At 38.9% G+C, this 24979-nt stretch overlaps 1 protein-coding gene across 1 annotated transcript in view; it reads left to right on the forward strand.

Moving 5' to 3' along the window:
- Nucleotides 1-24979, forward strand: part of PGM5 (phosphoglucomutase 5) — a 70264-nt gene that overhangs the window by 36020 nt on the left and 9265 nt on the right. Inside the window, exons 7-10 of the mRNA XM_086866666.1 lie at nucleotides 8833-8948; nucleotides 17703-17838; nucleotides 18776-18959; nucleotides 22363-22497. Of these exons, the coding sequence (XP_086722792.1) occupies nucleotides 8833-8948; nucleotides 17703-17838; nucleotides 18776-18959; nucleotides 22363-22497 (571 nt within the window). The remainder of the gene's footprint in view (nucleotides 1-8832; nucleotides 8949-17702; nucleotides 17839-18775; nucleotides 18960-22362; nucleotides 22498-24979) is intronic.

A 24979-nucleotide genomic window follows, 5' to 3' on the forward strand; every position in this document is an offset into this window, starting at 1 on the left:
CTGGTGGCCATATACAATGCAGTGACTACAGTGGCTGACAAGGGAAGACTGACAAATATCATATATCTAGGTTTGTGTTATGCCTCTGACATGGTCCCACATGACATCACAAAGAAGGGTGGCCAGCAGGGTCAGGGAGAGGATTCTGCCGTTGTGAGACCTCACCTGCAGTGCTGCATCTTGTTCTGGTGTCCTCAGCACAAGAAAGGTGTGGACCTGTTGTAGCAGGTCCAAAAGAGGACCATGAAGATGATTATAAGTCTGAAGAACCTGTCCTGTGAGGACAGGCTGAGAGACCTGGGGTTGTTCAGCCTGGAGAAGAGAAGGTTCGGGGGAGAATTTAGGGAAGCCTTACTTTACCTAAAGAAGGATTATGAACAGATGGAGAACAGCTTTCCACATGCGCACATAATGGTGGGACAAGGGGAAATGTTTTCAAGCTAGACTGTGAGAGATTTAGATTATATATTAGGAAACATTCTTCACTGTGAGGGCAGTGAGGTACTGAAACAGGTTGCCTAGAGAAGTTGTGGGCAGCCCACTCTGGCAGTGTCCAAGGCCATGATGGACAGGGCTATGAGCAGTGTGATCTAGTGTGCTGCATACTTACCCATGGCATCTAGTTCCATCCTTACCATGGAACTAGATGATCTTCAAGGTCACTTGCAATCCAACTTATGCTATGATTCTGTGACTGTGATTCTTTGACTTTGCCTTTCTGCTAGGGCAGTTTTTGCTGTTGAAACATTTCAAAAGCAAAGAAAGGCAGGAGAAAATACTGAGGCGGTTTATTGGCACAAGTTACATGAGCCTGGAGGCTTACTTGATAGAAGACTAATTCACATAGTCCTGATTAGAATTTATTGATGGTTCATGCAATTATTAGTAATCCATTAGTCAGGACTATTGTCAGAAAAAAAAAATCCACCTGAAGTTGCCAGTTTTCAAGACAGAAACTATCCCTGAACACAAGAGTGTGATTCAGCATACCTTTATTCCACCTGTATAAGTATTTTAATTAAAACATTGCAGGGGTTGGGAGGAAGGAAAACAAAAGAAATCCTAACTTTTTTAGATGCTTCATAGCTAAAATGTCTCCAGATGCTTTTTAAAAATTGATTTCTTCTACTATGATTATTCTCTGTGAGGTGTAGCATACTAGAAAGCAAGAAGTAGTGGAACTTGTCTGTTACCTGTTTTTTTCTCTGCCTTATGGTCCTGACAGCCTCTCTACCAGACGTGACAGCTTATGTCTTATCTTTTTGATGTGTCCTGGTTATCAGTGTTGTGTGTGAGGGCTTAACATTCCACTGCTTTTTGCTTAATAAATTAAAGACTGGGAAGGAGTAACACTGTAATACTTGACCATATAAGGGAGGTGACTGTTTTAGTTCTGCTCCTTGCACAATATACAGTTGAAGCCTTTTAAGGGAAGGTGGTGCAGACGAAGTGAAAACATCCAGAAGCAGCACATCTATTTCATGTTATAGTTGGTGCCAGTGCTCCTGCTGCCATTGCTACTACTGTGAATTTCTTAACAGTCTATTGCAGTTGCATAGATAAAAAGTAAAGACTTAGAAATGGGACTGAAAAGAAGTTAAAACCATTTGATTCATGACTCTTGCATCTTAAGAAATAGTAAGAATGAAGTGAGAACTGACCAAAGGTGAGATTAATTAGACTTCAGAAGTTGAAAAATGAAGTAGTAAAGAGCTCTCCAATATCAGGAAGGAGACCAAAGAGAGAACAAGTGGGAATACAATGCAGTGAGAATGGGGATAGGAACTTGGTGACTAATCAGACAATGAATATGGTGTTAAGAAAGTTAAAAAACAGTTTTGTGGTTTTTGCAGAAGAAATTTGGATGTTGAAGAGAGTGCATTAAAAGAATGAAACCATTAAATTTTGGGTCTGGTTGCAAGTACACTTAAGACAAATTCTGTATATTATTAGAAAACAACCAATCCAGTATCTTTAATAAAGGGATAGCAAAATTGATGTAGGCAAACCTAAATCACTTGTGTTGAGCTCAGAAGTGTCCTGGGTGTTAGAAAAAAAATCCAAGCAATTCAGGCAGTAAAATATCAAATACAGATGTTTGTAGGCTAAGATTAGACTGCGTGAAGACTTATTTTTAGCTAGAGAAATTGTCTTCTTGATAAATCAGATGCAGGTCCCTCATTGAAATATTTTAATTCTTTGCATGAAGCAAAACTACAGAAGTGGAAAGAAAAATAGTTTTGTCTTTGTTTCAATCAAATAATAGTCTTGTCTTTGAAATAAAATGTGCTTCAGACCTAAAATCAAATGAGGCTTTTATCAGCTGGAGATTAGGTAACACAGACTGCTTCAGTGGCTAAGTAGAGATTTAGAAGACCTAGTGAGAAACCTTTTTCTTCTACAGCCATAGTAACTCTGAAAGAAACCATTAGAGAGGTTTGTTCTCTTTTGGAGTGTTGCTACAACACACTATCTTGCAGTGGCCCATGTCTGTCCCACAAATTCATTCAGTTCCTGATTGTTAGTGCCTGTCAGTGCTTACCCTTCTGCAGAGTAAGACTTGCTCTTTTCTGAATTACAGCACCTTGTTTACCTCAGTGCTGGCACCACAGAGAGGAACAGGATTGAAAATACGTGTATCCATGGGACATCAGTCAGTATTTTGAAGCCTGTTCACCCAGGTGCCTTATAAGCATCTTTCACACGTCAGCTGATACCTACAGGTGGTGGAAGATGAGAGACAAGGAAATGCCATAGCTGCTTCTCTAGTGTTTCTTTCATTAATACCTATTTCTTCCTCCACGTTAAGACTCCAGAATGAAAGTGATGCTGCAGTTTACTCTGGACAGCATTTCACCGACAATACAAAACTCTAACCAGTCGCATCTTTACAAGTTCATGAGACTTGGCAAAGAAAGCCCATCCCCCAGTGTTGTGACCTTTATCTTTGTGGTGAACAGGCATCACAACTTTGGCAGAATGATTCTGGCTGATTGACTGATCTATTTTTGGAAGTTGCAAGAGTTTCACTGGCACAAGAAAGTCAGCTTGCTGCAGGCTGTTGTATTTGAACGATTTATATTCATCAGGATGTTTTTGTGGCATTGTAGAGATCAGGTTGGAGAAAATTTCCCTCTGACTCTCATTAATGTAAGTCTGGGTAATTCTGCTGGTATCAGAGGTGCTAGTGCAAAACCACCGTGTCTGGAAGATACCATCAAGGACCATTTTGTTTTATTAGCCTATCTCTGAAAAGTAATCTTTTGTATCTACTAAAAACTGAAAGAAAGTTACCGTAAGGATCTTTAACACTTTAAAATAAAAGAACATGGGTTTTTTTAAATGAAAAGTTACCTTGTTACACGGTTCAGCAGGCTAATATTTTTAGAATTCCAAGGAAAATAATCTGGGCTATCAAGGAGTCCTGTACTCTCTTTTTTCCTAGTTAAGTGACATGTAGATGGCTATGAAGTATGAGGAAAAAGACCTGGGATATTCAGATATGAAATTGTACAATAAGTAGTTCAGTTGCCTGGTAAAGTTTTCCACATTAGTCTGTTAGGTCTTTCAGGAGTATTATTAGAACTACCTGTTATAATTTTTTTCTGCCAGGAAATTAAAAAAAAATTCTAATCTTTATTAGGAAGCTATAATTATGTTCACTCTTACCTTTATTGTGAGCTGACCAGCTCATGCTTAAGTGAGACTTATTGTAGAGTTCAAGAATTGGCTTCACATTTCTGTGTTGATACTAAACTCTACAATAATTCTGTTTTCCAGAGATGAAATAACTCAAACTGCTTTTCAGGTTTGCATTGTATACATTCTCCTTATGTTTGAATAAAAAGTGGGCAGTCAGTATAGGTAGTGTGGGACTGGCTCTTCAAAATAAAAATGACAGTGGAACTGTGAAACAGTAGGAGGGTAAATTTAACTATGGAACTGTACAAGAATTTATATTCCTATTTTCACTCATTTTGTTATCTCCACATTGAAAAGCATCTGCTCTTGCATTTTTTAAATTCACAATGTGTGTTTTTTAATAGCACGTCATTGCAAAAAGTACAGTCCACTCTTCTTTGATTTAACTTCTTTTCCTTAATTAGTATTTCAGCATCCTGGGGACATAAATGCCATTTGTTCTGCTATGGGCAGACTAACTAAGGTTATTCTAAGGTGATAACTGAGGTTACCTTTCAGTTGGGTTCCAAATTTAAATACTCTGTTTCCTAGTCTAGCAAGGGGTAATTACTGCTACACACAGATGGAATAAACTTTACTGTGTAATCTCATTGATGTAGCGAACACTTACACTAAAAGAAGGGCAAGCAAGAGTAGTGTTTGAAGTCAGTCCCTTTAAATGTCCAGGATGAGAAGAACCAGAATGTCCGTGGTTTGTTGTCTTTCTTCGACATAGTTGAACTCATGGAACATATAAACACAGGTATATTAACTGTGTGGTTAGACATAAATAGAATGCCTTTACTTCAAATAGACTAGGGAAATGAACCTATTTATAGGGCATATTTTTTCCCAGTTTTTATTTTGAATTGCTCTGGAAGGATATTCCATCCATTAAGTCAGGCCTTTTAACAGCCACTACCTACAACATGAAAGCTCAGAGCCTGAGGTATTGCCCTTACAGGTGCACTGCTGCATCAGTATCTTGCTGATAATGCATTATACATATCAGAGGATATATAAAATTTACTGCTATCTGAGACCTCTGCAGGACATAAACCACTTGCAATACTAGTTCCAAGACTCACTTCCTGAGAGAAGTAATATCCTCTCTCATCAAGAGATCTCATATAGACAAAACTCATTATATTAATTGACTTTACATTTCTAACTCCCCAGATTTGGGGATTATAGTGTAACTATACAGAAAGAAGAGAAACTTAAAAAGCTGTACATAGTCTTGGTTGAACTGTCCTGTGAAGGTATACTTCTAAAAAAATTGTAAAATGTAATTAATAGACCTGTGTAATTAATAGACCTGTGATTTGTTAGTGATAAAAATCCTTGCTTTGACTAATCAGCAGTTGTTGCAGTATTGCAAGTTCCTGAAATCCTTATCCTAAGCATTTACTTGCTTAGCATCTATCAAGCCTATTAGGAAACCATATGCTCTGTTAAATAGTGCTGGCAATGTTCAGTCCAGTGGTACTCAGAAACTCATTTCCAAATTTTGGTCCACAGGGATTCTACCAGTCTCAACTGGAACCTCTTCAATAAAAAATTCTGAGTTCTTGCTGTAGCAGTGATTGAAAGTTCTGATTTAAGAATTTTGCCTATAAAAAGAGCAGATTGGTAAACATAAAGTAAAATAATGTTTTGGGTAGAATGAAAATTTTTTTTTTTTTTTTTTTTTACTTTTTCTCGACTGAAGTAATACCCAGTCATATTTTTAGTTTAGAAAGATGTAGATGTAGGAGCATTAAAATTCCCACCCCTTTCCTGCATCTAATCTCTATTTTCCCTGGCTTTGAAGATCTAGTATTCACCGTCATGTATTAGTTTCCTTCCTCTGAGGGTGTTTTCCTGTATTTCGTGTGATTATGTGTTTGATCTAAAGCAGCATATTATTTCTCAGAGTCCGCAGCTTTGAGAATTTTTGCAACTTCCCATGGGAACCCCCCTCATGTTTTCTGGGGTGATTTTTCACTGTGAATGTCTATAGACTGCATAAAGGCACATTCTGCATTTCTTGAGACTTCCAGTGATGATTCTTTATTTCAGAAAAATGTCAGTGAAGAAAGAGTATCCTTAATTTTTAGTGTGCTTCTACTTATTTACTCTGTTGAAATAGAGCAAGAATCAACAACAAAAAAAGAAGTTGCATGGAACAATCTATTATATTAATACTATAAGCTGTTCATACTGTAAACTCTGTACAAGGTGACCCCACATGCTAACAGAAACGACATTTGTATTTTCATTGCTAGCCTAGTGCATAGAACTCTTTGAAAACAGACACAGCCTTTGGAAGCTTCTAGTGCTGGTCCGGATAAGTCCATCCTAGGCTATTTGTTCCTCAGCTAGAGGAATACAGAAAAGTAAATGGGAAAGGATTTCCTTCTCCAAAAATTGGACCAGGATATGGGAACATTTCTGCAAGCAAACATACTCCAGCTGTATTGTTAGACTACCTTAAGATAATTTGTTTTCCTCTTCCAGCATATTAGGTATTGCCTTCTGGTTTATTGTTTTCTCTTTCTTTGGCAGTATAGTCCTGTTTTCAGCCTGAAGTTATTGCCACACAGAGATTAAATTATGTTCTTGACTTTCTTGAAGAGTCAGACAGAAACCTGTTCAGCTGTGCCCTGTGAAACCTTCTTTATGGGACAGTATTTCTAAGGGTTAGTAATGTATGTAGTACTGTATAAACATCAGGAGGTATGTACCAACCCCTGCCTTTAAACTAGAGGTATGAAATACAAGTTTAGGATTAAAAATTTTGATAATACCCTTTTTTTCATGTACCTTCTTGGCTCTTTTCAAATAAATATCAGCAATTCTTACTCTATCTCATTTAAAAAATCACTCATTTTAGATGTAATATATAAGTAAAAAAAATGATACCTAAGCTGAATAGGAGGGAACTTAAAAGAAAGGTTGATTTGGAGACTACATAACAGTGTAAAAATTTCAGAGAGAATACTTAAGGGCTGAACTGTTATGCCATGACTTACGGTGGTGAATGGAGCTCCATTGGTGTCTGGTCACTAGTAGTCTTCCCCAGGACTCAGTACTGATGCTGGTCCTGTTTAACATCTTTATCAATCATTTGGATGAAGGGATAGAATTCAGTTCAGTCAGTTCACAGACAACACCATTAGGCAGGAATGTTGATCTGCTGGAGGGCAGGCAGGCTCTGCAGAGGGATCTGCACAGGCTGGATCATGGGCCAAGGAGGTGCTGTGAGGTTCAACAAGGCCCAGAGCTGGGTCCTGCCCTCAGGTCACAACAGCCCCAGGCAGTGCCACAGGCTGGGGCAGAGTGGCTGGAAAGCTGCCCAGAGGAAAAGGCCCTGGGGGTGCTGGTGACAAGCAGCTGAACAGGAGCCAGCAGTGCCCAGGTGGCCAAGGAGGCCAGTGGCATCCTGGCCTGTGCCAGCAATAGTGTGGCCAGCAGGAGCAGGGCAGGGGATGTCTCTGTGTATTTGGGGAATGATACTGAGATGCTGGAGCATGTTCAGAAAACAGCAGTGAAGCTGGTGAGTCTGGAGCTCGACTACTGTGAGGAGCAGCTGAGGGAGTTTGAGTTGTTTAGCCTGGAGAAGAGGAGCCTCAGGGGGGCCCTCTACCACTGCCTGCAAGGAGCTCGTAACCAGGTGGAGGTCATTCTCTTCTGCCACTTATGAAGTGAAAGGACAAGAGGAAGTGGCCTTAAGTTATGCAAGGGGAGATTCAGATTCAATATTAGAAAGATTTTTCTCTGAAAGAGTGGCTAGACATTGGAATAAATTGCCCATAGAGATGGTGGAGTAACTCTCTCAAAAGTATTCAAGAGGTGTCTGGATGTGGCACTTGGGGTGGTCATGGTAGTGCTAGGTTGATGTTTGGACTAGAAGATCTTGAAGGTGTGTTAGGACCTTAATGATTCTGTGAGTCTGTCATTTAGATATATTTATGTACCAGGTTTTTAAGGGGTCAGTGGCATATTTTGACAGTTTATCCCATCTACTTTTTGCACTTAATTTATGACAGAAATGTGCCATCAGAAAACAGGTGTTTTGTCGATCAGAAGGGTCATTGTTTTCACCTTGATACTTTAAGACAGATTGTGTTAAGTGTGTTGGATCCACCTTTGGTTGATCTGCTTTGCTTTAGCTTGACTGGCATTAAAATTAAGTAAACTGTCTTGCTTCAAGGAATGTATGATAGTTGAAGCAATTGTAAGGTCCTTGGTAGTTTGTCAGATTGAGTCACTGTATCTCAGTTCTTACCTTCTATATTACAAAACACTTGGTTCTGAAAACTACACAATGAAAACCAGCAAACATAATTAGAAAGAAGACTGGTAATACCCGTTCTGTGTAAATCCCGTCTTGGGATTTAGAGTTCTTTAGAGTTGTTGTGTGGGTTTTCTTTCTTTCTTGTTTTTCAGTCCAAGAAAGGATTTTTTTCATTATCGTTTATAACAGGAATATTTACCAGTTAACAAGCTAGAAAAAAGAATGCATATTAAGTTTATGAGGTGGTTCATTTTGGTTCTCAAAAACAGTGGCACATCACCCAGATAGTGAGAGGGTTTCTTGTATTACATAACAGGAGACGGGGAAAATAAATTGAGATTCAGGTTGAGACTGGGAAAGGTTTTTAAGAACATACTGCTTAATGGAAGCATTTCTGTATTATCTTGTCTTTGAAAACATTACAAGAAGTAAAAGTATCTTTCAAGAATTTTGATATTTGACTACCTGTACTTGGTAAACAAGGGTGCTTCAACATGATACTTTAACTTCCATTAAAATATTAGTATATCAAAACTGTCTATTCTTAGATTAGCTGTTTCTTGGTCAGTAAGAATAGAAAGATACTGGTAAAGCCTATTGAACTGAGTTCCTACGTTTTCCCAAATAATACACTTAATGTGTAAACATGCTGGGGTTCTGGTTGAAGTTAGGTGCTGAGACAAGGATCAGTTTTGAATGGTAGTGTTGGTCTGTTCTTGAGTGGTTTTTTTGGGGTTTTTTTTTTTTTTTTTTACTTCTAGCCCTGCTGTCAGGAGATGTAATGAGATGTCGAGTATTTCTCAACTGATCTCAGACCGTATGTAAAAAAAGCACTCTATTAATTATGTGATGTTCTATTGTATGTTCTCCAGAGTGGCAAAAGTAATGAAGGTTCCTGTGTATGAGACACCAGCAGGATGGAGATATTTTTCCAATCTCATGGACTCTGGACGTTGTTCCCTTTGTGGTGAGGAGAGTTTTGGCACTGGTAAGTAATACATAATCAAAAATTACCACAAGCTTTTAATTTTTTCTGGATGCCTCAAGTCAAACCCAGAAGAATCAGAAAATTAGCTCTGTCTTGTGCTGAAACAGAGAACTTTCTGTTGTTCACATCTTGAGCTTCTTCTTTTAAGTGTGGTGTCCTTGAACCTTGAGGCATGAAGAATGTAGAAAATGGATGTTCTGCAGTGGCAAGCAATCTTACTACTGTCCAGACAGCTTCTGGAGGTGCTTGGCATTCTCTTCTGACTTCAACATAATGCAGAAAATCCTCACTGATTCCACTGCAAATCTTTTCACAGACTGCAACAGATTTGGAGGGATTTTGCCTATATGGAAACCACATGTTTTTTCCTAATGTGATTAGGTGTACAAAGTATGAGGACTGGTATATCTGATGGTATATCTAAACAAAACTGTGCAGACTTTCCTTTTTGGAACGTCACAGTTGCTCAAGCGTCAGATAAAACTGCCATTAGAATAAATTAATTTATGTGTCAGCATTTGTGTTTTCCCTAGGTTTCTCCCTTATTGGTCCCAAGAACCAATCAAACAACAGAATGCAGAATGACTAAAAAATTCAAGCCATCAGAAATATAGTATTGACAGTAAGCACTAGAGCAAATAATTGAACTATATAGTCTTTAAATATACACAAATGTGGTTTTAATTTATGAGACTAACAGAATAAATTTTGGAGTGTTTCGTTTTTTCTGGATTCTGACACAGAAATGCTTCCTTTTTTGTTTATTAGTAGTTATTGTAATTGTAATTACAAGTCTTTTTGAAAAAGCACAGACCAGAATAACTTAATAATTCATCTGGCTTTAGTTTATTCTATATATTGATATATATATATATATAAATAAAAATAAATACTAAATATATATAATAAATTAATCTATATTTTGATATGAGTTGTATAGGGATCTCTATTTCGAATGTGCAATACCTTGGCTGCAGCTCTTTGTAGAAAATTGCTTACCATATAGTGAGACTTGATGATAAATTTCATTTTGCTTTAATTGACTTATGTCAAGTATTAAGTTTGTTAGCTAGGGAAAATTAGAGCAGAATGCTGCTTTTTAGAAAATAATTATACCTTTAAGCAGCCACAGGTGTGGTACTTCATGTATTCTTGTTTGCTGTATGGATCTGAATGGGCTATGATGCAAGAACAAAAATGTGTTATATTTCTTTGGGTCTGAGATTAATAAGGAAGAGAAGTTAAATTTATAATGAATGTTAATTTTCTTTTGGTTGTCAATGGGAGCCAATGTCCCATGATTAGCAAACTGTATGCCTTCACTATCTGCTCTGAGTGGCACAGGTCTTGACTATAGTCAAGTCATTGCCTTGACTATATCTTTTGTATAGAAACTTCGTCTACAGTGTGTTCTGTGAGATCATTGAGAGAGAAGTAATTTGGGGAGAGAAGGGCAGGAAAGTCTGTACCTTTCTGTACCTTTTTTGTTGTGGTGTGCTGTTGAACTGCATCTCCATTAACCCATGAGAGGTGTGAAGTGGGGAGTTTTCAACTTTCATTGCTTTTTAATACTTTTTCACTGGACCAATTCTGTACCTCTTCCCTCTAAATAACACAAGTTTCTCTTGGCCATGCAAAACCAGGTACTTCCATGAAATTTGGGCGGGTCTAAAGACTCAGTATGACCTCAGTAGCACACAAATTATTTGGAAAAATCTTGGCTTAATCATCATGCTAAAGAAAGTTAAGTGTGAATTTTAACTGGGAAGAGCTTGTAGAAGTTTTGATGTTTGTTCCCAGATGTTGAAGTATATCTAGATACATTAGCCCGCAGAGTGCAGCACCTCCTGCCGCATGCAGGCTTATGTGTAGAGGTATGTAAAACAAACAGGAGTGGCCTCTCTGTGCCATATGCCATGACAAACCACTTCCACAGATCTGTCTCTGCTTGGGGAGTTACTATCCTAGACCATCTTCATCTGATGGTGTTGAGTAGGACTTTTTCAAATGCTTTCTGTCTGATGGAGAAGAGAGGAATCATTGGTTGTGATTAGGAGAAGCCATGTCTTCTTCAATAAAACTTGCCATTTAAATTTCATGGTGCTGTTATAAAAAAAGACAAATACCAGATTTCCCTTTCACATTGCAAAAGCATGTTCAGGTCTTGCTAAGCAGGCTGTCCCAAGTACTGGTGGACTTTAGCCCTGGATATCAGTCATATAGAAATGACAATAAAGTGTTTTGATCTACTGTAACAATGAGGAAATTGCAGTCTCGGTAGGTGTGATTTTATTGTGTGAGTATCCAGTAGTGGTTGAATTTGGGAACAGAAACACTCATGGAGGTCAAGGAAGTGCCTCTAGGGTTTGACTGTGCTACATAGGCAAGAAAATTACCCTGACTTCTCTCTTTGCTTGCCATTGACTTTTTTCTTTGCTTGTATCTTTCCGTGAGACCCTAAAACAATTGCCTTCCGTAATAGCCACTTTTCCAAATTTGCAGGACCTGACCTCAGGCTAGTCTCTACATTCCTTACCCACTCCGTGTTCCTTATATTAATCTGGTTCTCCTATCCTATCATCAGTTCTTCAGATTCCTGATAAATCCTGACTCTTGTAAATGAGTGCTTCAACAACATATTGCTGGCCAGCATGGAAAGCTGGTCTACAGCGATATCTCAGCATCCCAGTACGTTCTGATCAGATTAACTTTGTTGTACCTGCAGCACTTCAGTGCAGAAAGCCTCTTGACCTCCAGTTTCATCCAATTCCTTCTAAAGGTGAATCTGGACATTTGAGATTCGATCCCATGGGCATCCAGAGAACTTGAGCATGGGGTTTGAATTCCTCAGTCCATGTGTAGTTGCTGTGTAAAAAACTATGTGACAGAAGGAGATTTCCTAAGGATGTTGTGGAGTCTCCTTCCCTGGAGACACGAAAGAACCTTCTAGTGCAATCCTTTGCCATGTGCTCTGGGAAAAGCCTTCTTGACCAGGGAGATTGAACCAGCAGCTCTGTTGTGGTCCCTTCCAGCCTGACCCATTCTGTGATCCTGTGATACTTTTGGGGCAAATTATGAAATGACTGTAATATCTAAAGCTTGTTTTTCTCACTGCCTCAATTTCCTTATCATCTTCCAATTCCGTGCAACTGTCTGGAAAGTATTCTCATATGGCAGGAGGTTTATTTGTAAAATGTGTTCTGGTTTGTAGATGACCAGTACTTTAGCAATGTGAACTGTTTTTAGCAGTAAATATTTACCTTATTGCAAATCTTTTAGTAATGTCCTGAACTATGTGACCCTCACATGTTTCTGCCAGTATTGGGCATTTGAATCAATTTTACAGCTTTTGCCCAATCATATCTATTTAGGGAACTGAAATTTGGCACTTCTTTAGCTTTCAGCACGGAATATTTATATAAGTGTACAATACAGTGATCAGAGTGCAAAGTTGACTGCTTTGTGTAAGAGAAATAAGTTTTAAAAATCCACCTTCTGTCATCAAACTGCATTGGAAATCAATTGCTTGTGTACTCAGGTAATCAAGCCGAGCTGAAATTTCCAAGTAATACAGAGCCCTGGTTTTATAACAGAAGGGAGTTTGGTCTGGCAAGTACATAAAAGCAAATTTTCTGCTATAAAAGGAGAAAAGATTTTGAAAACATCCCATACAGCTGTATTTCCCACACTTGTTTTTTGGCAGCTGATCTTGGAGCTAAACCAATGCTTTAAAAACTTCTTCCATTTTTGTAGCAGTGTGGGGAGCTTGTCAGATGAGATTAGTAGCTCTCTGGCTTTATAACAAATGCCCAGCAAACAGTTCAAAGGAGGGCCTCAGCAGCAGCAATTAGTTTCTGAATTTCATCAGCAAACTATTAATCAGGATTAGGAGAACTGTGTGGCTGATTTATCTCTCTGCAGTTTAGCCACTTCAGTAATTGCTGCAACTTTCTTAAATTTGCTTGCTTCATCTCCAAATTCCCAGATTCTATTAACATCAACTCCCTTCTCCTGAAAGATTATGTGGAAGAAGAATTAGTGAAAAATATAAAAATGTGCTGTCACTGAAATGAATGAAAGCCACAAAGGAGGTGGTGTTGGTGTCTATTGCAGTGATACAAATCTAAAATAGTCTTATTAACTTGAAAAAATTATCAGATCAGAATGCCCCTTAATCTCCATTTTCCTAAAATATTGCTGAGTTTCAGACTGCTGGATGACAAATTTGCTAGACTCAAATATGCGCATACAAAATGATTTATTGTGAGTTTTTGAACTCCTGTGATTTTCTTATTTTAATACCACATTTACAGGAGGCAATTTGATAGACTGGGATTACTAAATTAGGGAAAATCCATTACCTGTTGTTTATGCATATGACCCACAAGGCTTGCTTTCCCTATCAGAATTGGATATCTCAGATACAGACAAAGTTAGACAGCTTTCAGATAGTAGAAAAATCATAATATGAACATATTTGCATGATTTTGCTTTGTTTCTCAATATACTGCCTCTGAAGATTTTTCTTCAGTTTAAGACTGTGTAAGATGATTACTTCTCTATGAATGGGAACATGCTCTGAGAGTTTTGCCCAGGTTATTTACTCTGAGTCTGGACATAGCAATTTACTGTAGTAAAAAATAACTTTAGCTACTGTTATATAGAGAAATAACAAATTAACTTAAAAATAAGTTGTTGAAACACTTGCAGTTACTATAATTTCCTTTACCAATGGCATATTAAATACAAGGGGCTAATCAGAAAAAATATTTGTAGACTCCTCTGTTCTGTTGTCTCTTTCTGCTTCAGCTCATTGAAAAGAATCAGGAATTCCTTAATTCTGGAATGTTTCCATTAAAAGTAGCACTGAGAATCATCCTGAGGTTACTCAGAGCCCCAGGCAAGCTGGGGGAGTTATTAGTATTGCAACTTCGGGATTACAGAGCTGTGAGGCACCTTTTCCTCCTTCCCTTTGCACAGGACAGATCTGCCTCTGCAAATATGTTGGATCTTATGGAGCAAAGAATGGTGTTAGCTGAACTGAGGCAGCAGAGTAAACTCCCTCCCTAGACTTTCTACAATGTGAGCTGTGCAGTAGGACTAAGTTGAACAAGCAAAGACACCTACAGGTGACTGTTGGTAGGTGAAAATCAGAGTAACAAAATTGAAGTAATAGAGTTTCATTTGCTGAAAGAAGGAAGGGCAATAAATACAACATATGTGTATGCAGTAACCACAATGATGGATGTGCTCAGTTTCACTTCCATTAAAAGTAACAAACTGAAACACTTCATTCACAGGAAAGGCACACAGGATTATTGTCCTTGTACTCATATCAGGCTAGTATTTTTAATTGGTGATTTTTGATTCTGAAACAGTTGCTTCTAGATATCCAGACTTTTGTCTCTGGATTACCTTCTCCTATTACTTTCTCTCTCCAGAGAAGCAACAGTTTATGTCCTCTGAGGGACATTCAAGGACAGAGAACATGCCAAATCTGCTAAATGTATATGAAGAATAATACATTCAGCCCTCCTCATACAGATTTATGTGCTTAAGCCATGACATAGCAAGAACAAAGTTGAGAATGCAGCAAAGAATCTTTCAGAAATGCTTCTGTCCACGTTTCACTAGAAGATTTTGGTTCATTGAAAGGTACTTAAAGTGTTTGCTAAATCAGAATTCATCTCTTTAATGCTCAGCTTAGCCTGTTGCTCCATTATGATGATACAGACCATTTTGCGGAATGGCTGAAGTGCTCTACGCTGTATGATTTGCTGGCCTGCAGTCTGCAGTGTTACGTAGCAGGGGAATAAATGGTCATTCATATTGGAACAAATTCCTGGGTGGTTAAGCTCAGTTCCATGTCTCCACTTCTTGCTGGTGTCTGTTGAGACACTTAAGCCATTTTAGTGGCTGGTGATAGTGGGCAATACAGATGACATTTTGGGCAAAATGGAATTTTTTCTGTGCTAAGGATGGATGGCTGAAAGGAGGGACATGCAGAGGCATGCAGGTTAAGAAGGAGAGGAACAACCGTGGTGGGGTGAGTCTGCTGCCTGGCCCCCTGGGGCTCCCCCATTCTGCACAGGAGTGGCACCAGTGCTGTCAGCTCCTGCTCCAGCAATGCTTCAGCAGGGCCAGTGTCCAGTTCCCCACAGCCCTGCCATGTCTGGCCATGGGTCCCCCAAAGCCAGGCCTACCCATGCTCCCACATCCTGGCCTGGCATTACCCTATCCCCCTTCCCAGGAAGTGCCTGGTGTCCGGAGATGGTTCTGCCCTGATGCCCCCATTTGCCCCACTGTGGGGGTGGTGGGACTAGATAGGCCCTGGCTGCCTGTGGCCTTCTGTTCCCAGACCTCTGAGCGTCCCTAGCCTCTGTGGTGATGTGATGACTTTCTGTGCTGTTACCAGAGGAACAGTATATGTTCAGGGGGAAATGAAGGCTCTATTCTAGGTTTCTCTCTAGGTGGCAGGGGCAGAAGCCTGCACCATTGTCTGGGAGCAACTCTTGGCTTTGGTGACAATGACTGTGGCTCTGCTGTCTGCTTTGCCTGCAAGTAAGCTGACTTTATTAACCATAGGACATATTGCTGGTGTTCTGTAGAAGATACACTTAAGCTGATCTAGTATACTACTGCAACGATGATGACCTTAAGATCCCTTCCAGCCCAAACAATTCCTTGATTCTATGCCTGAGTGTTTGAAGGACTGACTTACTGTAGAGGGACATGTGTTTTCCTTTCTTACATGAAGCTATTTGCAAAGCTTTGAGAGCTCATAAATAACCCTGCCCTTTTTTCTCCTGACTGGCTGGCACTCCGTGCTTTCATAGTACTGGAACAGGGAGCAGAGTGAGCTGTGGCTCCTCTTGCAGCAGCTTCCCAAGCACCAGGCCTAAACTCGGGCTGTTGTAATAGGACACTATTGTTGCAGAGAGCTCACAGATCAAGGCAGATAACAAGTAGCAAAAGAGAGACATTCTTACTATTGTGACAGCTACTTTGCAAATGTTAAGTCATGTTACTGTCTCAGCTCTTCAGTCCATCTGCAGCTTACTTGTTTTCTGTAATACCTAACACATAGATATAATCTTTGTGCAAATCTTTATCTTCATCAAGTGTTCAGTAATGATTCCTTTACAACTTGAATGTTGTGCTGAATAGTAATTTGCATTTATTTAACCCTGTGGTAGTTAATTTAAGATTAATGTTAGATAAAGAGTGTTGAGGTTGAATGTAACACAAGAAGCATAAGTAGCAGGCAGATCTGTGGCAGACCAAGGACAATGGGCTCTTAGAAAATCCATGAGCAGAGGCTGCTAACCTGGTTGTTGCTCTCTCCCAAGAAGAGGGACTGCGAGTTCAAGGTAACAGTAGTGATTGACCATAGGAATCATGGTGTCTCTCTGCACATTTTGTTATTTTCCTTATATACATTTAATATGTTGACAGTTTTTCACAGGATTAACAGCTTCAGTGCATCAATTTATATTATGGGGTCTGTCCTCTGCCAGTAGCAAAACACAGCTGTTTTGACAGATGACTGACTGTGTGGACTTTGCAGGCTGTTATGTAATGCGAAGCCATACAAAGCAGTCTTGCTGCAACAGGATTTTTGTGCTTGAGAAAAGAGAATATTTCAGAAAACAAGTTTTCAGCCTAAGAGTTTTTAGATTCCTCTCTGATGGATTTCCTTAAGTATCTTCTAAAGACAGATAATTTAGTTGGTTGCCTCCATAATCAGCAGGTACTTCATGGAGTAAACAAAACTTCTGAATGTACTCTTGCTTTGTACTCATGGTTTCAATAATGTGTGACTAGACAGAAAACTATAAGGTTGCAGCCAACAAATTTATACCAGATTTAGTATTATGCCAGAGCAATACTACATGTTCGATATCTCTTCAAGTTTCTTGAGTCTGTTAGCTTTTATAATTGTCATCACTACTAAGTGCCAGGGTTCTTGGATCTTACTTAGATCTGAGACTACGTGTTAAATCATGTGGGGTTTTCCAAAACTGTTTCTAGTCTTCATTGTTGGAATAATTTCTCTCTTCATAAGTACAGACCTATGAAGGGATCTAGACTGGAGCATTCAAGTATCTTTACCACTGGGAGGTAGAAAGAAATATAAAAAAGGGAACAGTCCTACTCTCTGGTTTGCTAGGTTTTTGGGTATTTTTTTTCCTCCAGAAAAATCTTTTCAAGCTCTTGGTTGTTGTCCTGACAGAAGATCATGAACAATCTGAAAATTCACAATTTATATGGAATGGGGAGATTCTTTTTCTGCAGCTTGACATCTGCAGATGAACATCTGCAGAGATACGAAGATGCAGTTGAACTTAACTCTCATAAAGGAGAGATGTGAAAACATCTGGCTCATGGCTGGGGTTCACATATCTAGCCCAGTTTTGGGAAAAGGTGAGAAAACACAGCAGAGGTGTGAAAACACTGAGTATCAGTGAGCAGGAATAATGATTATAGTGTTTTCATACTGATACTGTTTCCATTCAAGTACTTGTACATATTTTTATTTACTTTACAAGTATGGGCTTTGTCGTGATTAAATAGATCACATTTTAAACATTAGTTCTGGTTTTCTGTCTGAAGCATCTCAGAGGTGCTGGGGCTGGTACTATTGATTACTGTTATGTGACATACACAGTTAAATGAGACATTTTCCCAGCTTCCTTACTTTGTTTTCTGATTAGCAGTGATACCATATAATGTGCTTAATGTCTGTCTCTTTAGGATCTGACCACCTTCGAGAGAAAGATGGACTGTGGGCTGTGCTAGTTTGGCTTTCAATCCTAGCAGCTCGAAAGCAAAGTGTGGAGGAGATTGTCAGGGATCACTGGGCAAAATTTGGCCGGCACTACTACTGCAGGTGAGAAAAAATGAAGAAAAGGTACTTACTCAGCTGATAGGAGAATTCTTCTACAATCATTGCTTGTTTAGATGTGCTCAGCTGGACTTAGGTGTGTGCATTTGCTGTGCCTACAGAATGAAAATCTGACACAGATTATCACTGTTTTGTAGACAGGTTTTTCCACAGGAGTAATGTGTATATGTCACTGCTAGCATATGAGTAACTAGATTTTAAATACTGAATGGAAGAAAGCTTTGAATTATTTACTTGTGGAATATATAAATGCAGTTTGTTACATGTTGTTGAATAAGAGACATATTCCCAGCAAGATTTTCTCCTGCATTTTTTTCTATAACTGCTTCCATGTGACAGTGTTTTAGTGAGAACTGAAACCTATGTCTGCTTCCAATTCAGGATAACTCCTCCGAAGATACAAACATTTACTTATTTTTATTGAGGTCTCAATATAGTGAGCTCTAGCTGTTATTTTCATCTTTGCTTCTGCCTCTCTTAATCCAGACTTAATGCAGAGGAGTTCACAGTTTGTAAAGTCTTCTGCAAACAGCTGTTCCTCAAAACTTGTAGCAAAGTTTTCTCTATTTCACTTGTGTGTTGAGCACTGCACTGATTGTGTCATTAAGTTTTGAAAGCTACCTGGGTATTTGGGATATTTTCTATGCTACTTTAGAAATTGCATTTTCTAGATGCTTTCTGCTGATTTAGAGTCAGGTGGCCAGTGTAGAACTGTGGTTGCACATGTGTAATGGTTAGATGGTACAGGACTTGTATGTGTACACTGGTTTCATTTGCAATCAGTATTTCACTGGTACACTTATGATTTTTGAAGTAAGCAGTAAATTGCTAATGGTAAGTATATAGAGTTCTCTGAAAGAACTGCCTTCTCAGCTCTGGGGACTTACTTTCTGGTTCTACTTTTTTTTAATATGTGTGCAAGGTTTGATTATGAAGCACTGGAACCCAGAACAGCATATTTCATAATGAGAGACCTGGAAGCTTTGATCACTGACAAATCGTTCAGCCATCAGCAGTTTGCTGTGGGTAACAATATCTACAGTGTGGAAAGAACAGACAGCTTTGAGTACATAGATCCTGTGGATGGCACTGTGACCAAAAGACAGGTATGGCTGTAGTGATGGATTAGCAAAGTTTTGCAGCTTTAGCCATATTGTCTCCAACAGTTGTTTCTAAAACAGTTGTTTCTAAAGTTCAGCTGGCAAGACTGTCCATTTATTTATAGAATGGTGTTTCCTTTGCTGTCATAGACACTGCATTTCCTACTTAAGATTAGCTCAGTCTGGATAAGATAACCCACCTTTAGTTAATGTCACACTTGCTGTACATAGCTGGAGACAGTAGTGTCACAGTGAACATAGGATGGGATGAAGTCCCTGTTGAGAGCAATGCATGCATAGGGAGGGTTCCTTTTCCAGGACAGTGGAAATATCATACAGAAAGAAGGTCTTTCCTTCTTCTGTTTTCTATCTGAAATCTCCACTGGCTATACATTACAAAAACAAAAATCAAACAAACAAAAAATTTATTGTTCTTGGTGACCCACAGGATTTACATAACTGAGACGCAATATCTGTTATAGCCAGTACCATGCAGGAGACTTTAGAAGGTTGTAGCCTATGCAGGCATATTTGACTTCCCTAGCCGAGTTTCCAGTTCCTTCTGGACTCTGTCTATACTGAGATTCATTGGTTATCAAGAACTGCTGTTCAAACTGAGCCTTCAGTGTTTAGAAAACTCATGATATGCTCAAAAGTAGCCATGTACTTTTACCGGGTGTAAATTTTATTTAAGTATCTTGAATAGGAGCTGTGACTCCTATTAAAGTTTGTCCAAAGTTTATGCTGTTTATATTTTTGTGGTCCTGGTTTCTCTGGTTTTTAAATTATTTGACCTAAACAGGCCCTAGGAAATTATATTACAGGCCATTAAAACTACTGTGATGCCTTTCTGCTCAGAGTCTTTGTAGTTTCTATTCATCATTGCATCCAGAAAATATAAAAAGCCTATCTGCCATTGAGCAACTTTCTCTTTTGTAAATTACTACTGAAACATGATATGAGGATATTGTCATATCCAAGTCTAGTGGAAAATTACAGCCATGGAAGACTCGTGACCTTTGTAGTTTTAAAAAGCAGCTTGTGAATTTTCATTGCACTTTTCTTTCCCTTAATTTTTTCATCCAAAGGACTTACTCTATATGGGAATATAATTGCTAATCATATCACCATATAACACAAACAGAGAAACATGACTTGGCTTGTTTTCAGACAGACTCTGAAAGGGAGCCTGTAAAACCAGAAAGCATGTCTTTTCATAGGGAGAAGCTCCTATTTATTTACAGTACAGTTCAACTAGTTTGTCCTTTGGCAAGGACATGTTCCTGGCTTCATATGTCTACAGCCTCAGTAGGATTCTCCAAGCACGCTAAATTGGAGAGGATATTGATCTATGCCAATGAAACAACAGTTCACTGCTGCTATTTTCCTCAGGTAGCTTGCTCATCATAAATGCAGATGTCTCTTTCAGACCATCATAGGTTTTGTGCAGATTTTTCAGGTAAGTATCCAGGAAAATGTTCCAAGTTTTGTTCCCCAGTATGTATGGGAGAGAGATTTATATTCAGTGTAACTGCAATGTCTCATGAATGAGAAGCTGGCTACATGGTAATTATTCAGTGTTAATAAACAACATATTCAGAAAACAAACACAGCACCAAGAAAATAGGCAGCAAACAATACACACAGACTGTTGGTTCTAATTAATTCTGTTGCTTGAAACCTATGAGTATTGTTTATCACACTGCAATAAAAAGACTTAAAATGAAATTAAACATTCTGTTGTTCTTGAATACTGTTCTAATTTTTAAATATTTAAAATTTTTTAAAAAATATTTGAAAAAATTTTCAAGCTGTACTGTGTTTTTGCACACATCAGCACATAATAATGCTGCTCCTGAGGGTCCAGCAAGCCAGGAATGGGACCAGTAGTATTTTAATGTAAAATTCGAATTACAAGGATGAGAGGTACAAGCTGGCCATTATACTAAGAGACAAAATGCTCCAGGGAGACCTTATTGTGACCTTTTAGTACTTCAGGGGGGCTTACAAGAAAAATGAGGACAATTATTTTAGCAGATTCTGTTGCAGTAGGACGAGTGGTAATGGCTTTAAACTAAAAGAGTAAGTTTAGACTAGATGTAAGAAAGACTTTTTTTTTTACAATGTGAGTGGTGAGACACTGGAACAGGTTGTCCAGAGAGATGGTGGATGCCCCATCCTTGGAATCATTCAAGGTCAAGTTGGATGGTGCCCTGAGCAACCAGCTCTGATTGAAGATGTCCCTGCCCACTGCGCTGAACATGATGAGCTGATGACATCAGGACTGGATGACCTTTAGAAGTCCTTTCAACCCAAACCATTCTGTGATTGTCAAACAATGCTTTATATGGTCCTAAAGATGTTTTGGCATATATTTGAGGGAACAAAGGTTTTACTTATATTTTAGAACAATGGCACACTGCATTTCCAGCATCGATGTCTTGTCGATCAGTATCTTGCTGATAAAACTGGAAAAATAAAATGCATTTTTTTGGAATTCTCTCATTTTTAATGGTTTACTGCCCTTTAAAAAGAGGTAACGAGGATCTCAGTTTATGCACTAGACCTTTGACAACAGAAGGACAAAGGGGAAGAAAAGTTCAGTGACTTGTCAGGGGTTGTACTTAATCTAAGGGTACCATTTACATAAAGGGAACTAGAATTTGTATTAGTGGACAGCTGGTAGAATATTGCAACACTACAATATTTATCTGTGCAATTTAGTCCTCTAGCCTTAATGGGCTTCCTGTACAGAAACTGTGGATCCAAGAATATTGCCTGCTGTCTGTAAAAAACCATATTCATATATGCAGTACAAAAGTGGGGGGGAGAAAAGAAAAAAAGATGTGAAGATGGCAGCAAAGAGCAAATTTTTAGTTAATTAATGAATTAATAAATCCTCTTTATTATGCACATAGTAAATGTTCATTAATTAATGTACTTTAAATTAATTAACACCTTAAGTTTTCCAAATTGTATGGCAGACTTACTGAAATTCTTGCAGTCATATACTGATGCGTAGTATTTGAGGGGTAGCAACTGTCCTGTCTTTTGTATTCACTAATGACAACTGTTTTTTGATCCAGGGATTCTATAGCTGTTTCTTAGGCCATCACCTTTAATGTCTTATACCTATTTCTCAGGCCATTGGTTTTGTGCTCTGCCACACAGAATAAGAGCAAATCAAGTAATAAGAAATAAAAAACATCAGTGAGTGGGAGGGAAGGCACAACATCATTTCTAGTGTACAGAGGGGGAAAAACAAGTAATAAGTGAGTTGTCCAAAATTGTGGGGAAAGAAGAATAGCATCAAAATTACTCTTCCTTTCACTTTTATTTTGGAGCAATGAATGGTAATTTGTAAAGGTGCTGTCACCTTACATACATGCTGTTCCTTCTCCTTTCCTAGGGGCTGCGGATTATTTTTTCAGATGCTTCCAGACTCATCTTCAGAATGAGTGCTTCCAGTCACGTGAGAGCTACTCTGCGGATCTATGCAGAGAGTTATGAAAAGGATCCTAGCCAACACAATAAGGAACCCCAGGTAATGCAATAGCATTATAGTAAATAGTAATAGCAGTGGCCACAGGTTTTCATCTTCGATCAGAAGCAACACTCAATGCTTTCACCCATGTACTGTCTTTGTAGATGATTTCCCTAGTCTTGTACACCTTTTGAGGAAGGACCAGCAGTTTTAATATATATTGATGTAATATCTAACCCAACAGGAATGTCAAGGGATGAGATGCCTCATGTTAAATGTTGAGCAATGACTTCAAGTCTATTAAGAAAAATCAATCTAGTTTGAACTTTTTGCAGAATTTTTAGAGTTGTGATTTGATTTATGGAACAATACTTTAAAAATAAGATAACCATTTTTCAAGGAGATTAACTGAGAGCCATTCAGTTAGGGCATCCCAAGGATTCCTTACCATTAGAGTGCAGTTAGGAAATACGGATACCTGAGTCTAAACAGTGTAGGGATTCCTTGTAAGGGAAAGACTTTCAGCTGTCTAAGAATTGCCTCATGTCATAATGGAACTTTTCCTAAGAAGAATGAAGGTTGAGAGAAAATTGCTGGATTGTCCAGCAGATGCCTTACAAATTAATAAAATAAATCACACTTCACACCCTCCAGTTCTTCTCAGTCACTGTTCTTTATGCTGTAATTTATAAGAGAGGACTAAGGATATTTAATGGAAAAGAAGCACTTTGCTTGTAGTAAATCAAACCACTGTAGTTTTAAGTCTCATGCAGTTGTGTGTTCATGACTGGTATGCAAATACAAATCTGCCAAAACATATATGCACTCAAATGAATTTGAACCCTAGGTAAGTGTTTGGTGTTTCACCAGACTCTGACCATAAACTTAGTGAGTTTCTTCTTATGCTATTAAACAGTTGTGTGTCAGTCATGAAAAATGGTTCAATTGTCACAGAAATGTTGCAGATCCCATGCCTGCAGATATGATCTATTAAATTTATTTGCTTTTTTAAAAAGTAACAGTTTACACCCTTAGTAACTTCTTAGAGTATTTAGAATGTTAAAGAATGTGTACTCCAACAGAGTAAAGGATCATATTTTTAGCAATTTTATTGTTTTTCTGTGTATCTAGGTTTGCCCAGCTAGCAGGATTGTTGATATATTTTGCTTGGGGAGGAACACTGCTACAACCCCATTTGCACTTGCTGCTATATTTGGTTTACATGGTAAAGTTTTGGTGTCTGGGGGGCTGCAGGGTGGCTTCTGTGAGAAGTTGCTAGAAGCTGCTTCTGTGTTAAAAAGAGCCATTTCTAGCTGGCTCATAGATGGACCCACCACAGGCCAAAGCAGTAGCCCTCTGTGATAACATCTGTGAGCAGGGTAATAAGCCCTCTGTGCAGCGGCAGAAGGAAAGGAGGAACAAGGTATTTGTGAGAAACAACTCTGTGGGCAGTGCAAAATGGAGGGAGAGTCATAGGGTGGCCTGGTAGGCACCTGACAACCATCCAAGGTCAATGCACCAGTTACATCAAATTTTTAGCAGCACATATTGTTTATCAGTTGTGATTGCACTGACCATTTTGAATACAGTTCTTCATGCTGTGCAGGTAAGGCACAGATGAAATGAAAATAAGTCATGGTGAGAGACTATGAGTTGATTTTAGAGGTTTGAAGTGGATTTACAGTAACCTTGTGATATGTAACCAAAATATGTGATCTGAACGTGTTTCTTGTCTGGAAAATCCCAGCAAAAAATACTAGAAAGCAATGGAGGGTATACTGGCAGCATTATCTGGCTAAACTTTTTAGTATTTCATTGCAGAGGAGCATGAGCATTTTAAAGTGTAATTGTTACTGCATTAACAGATTGTTTTATTTTCTATGAGAGAAGTAATACTCTGGCAGAATTTAGGCTTGTGTGCCTCCTAAGGTGACCTAGAGTCAGTGTTCAGTATTTGATATTGGTTCTTTTAAATGAGTGGAAAACAGCAAATGTTCTCAGTGAATTTTCTGCTTCTGAAGAGACTAGATTGAGGGAACAGTGGTTGTTCTCAGAAATACGAGGACTGTACTGCCCTACTGTTACATTTCTTCTTTGTTCTGCTTGCATCTTTTTGAGAGGTGCATAAAGGCTCACCAGCAGCATAGACCATATCCAGGGAGCATCAGGAATGGGTCTGCTGCACAAGGCAGTAGGAGCCATGCATCCAGACCTGCTGGACCTCAGGCAGTGCCCTCCTTGTCCGGGGGACAGTCCTACAGCAGGAAAGTGAGGAGGACAGGGCAGCTCTCGGGTAATAAGCTCCCTCAACAAGTGCTGGATCAGAGTCAGGGTTCATCTGGGGCAGCAAGAGATGGTACCAGAGACAAAGCTGGAGACAAGGCAAACCTACTCAGGAGACAGGGTCAAAGTCATCTGGAGACAAGATACAGCATATATCCAAACAGTCTTTCAGGGAAAGAAGTTAGCTACAGCATGGGCCTGAGGTCCACCCAAGCAGCAGAGCTAGAGATAAGGCTGGAGACAAGCACTCCTACAGCTT

The sequence above is a fragment of the Cyanistes caeruleus genome, chromosome Z, assembly GCF_971803275.1.
Source record: "Cyanistes caeruleus chromosome Z, bCyaCae1.hap1.1, whole genome shotgun sequence".
Lineage (NCBI taxonomy): Eukaryota > Metazoa > Chordata > Aves > Passeriformes > Paridae > Cyanistes > Cyanistes caeruleus.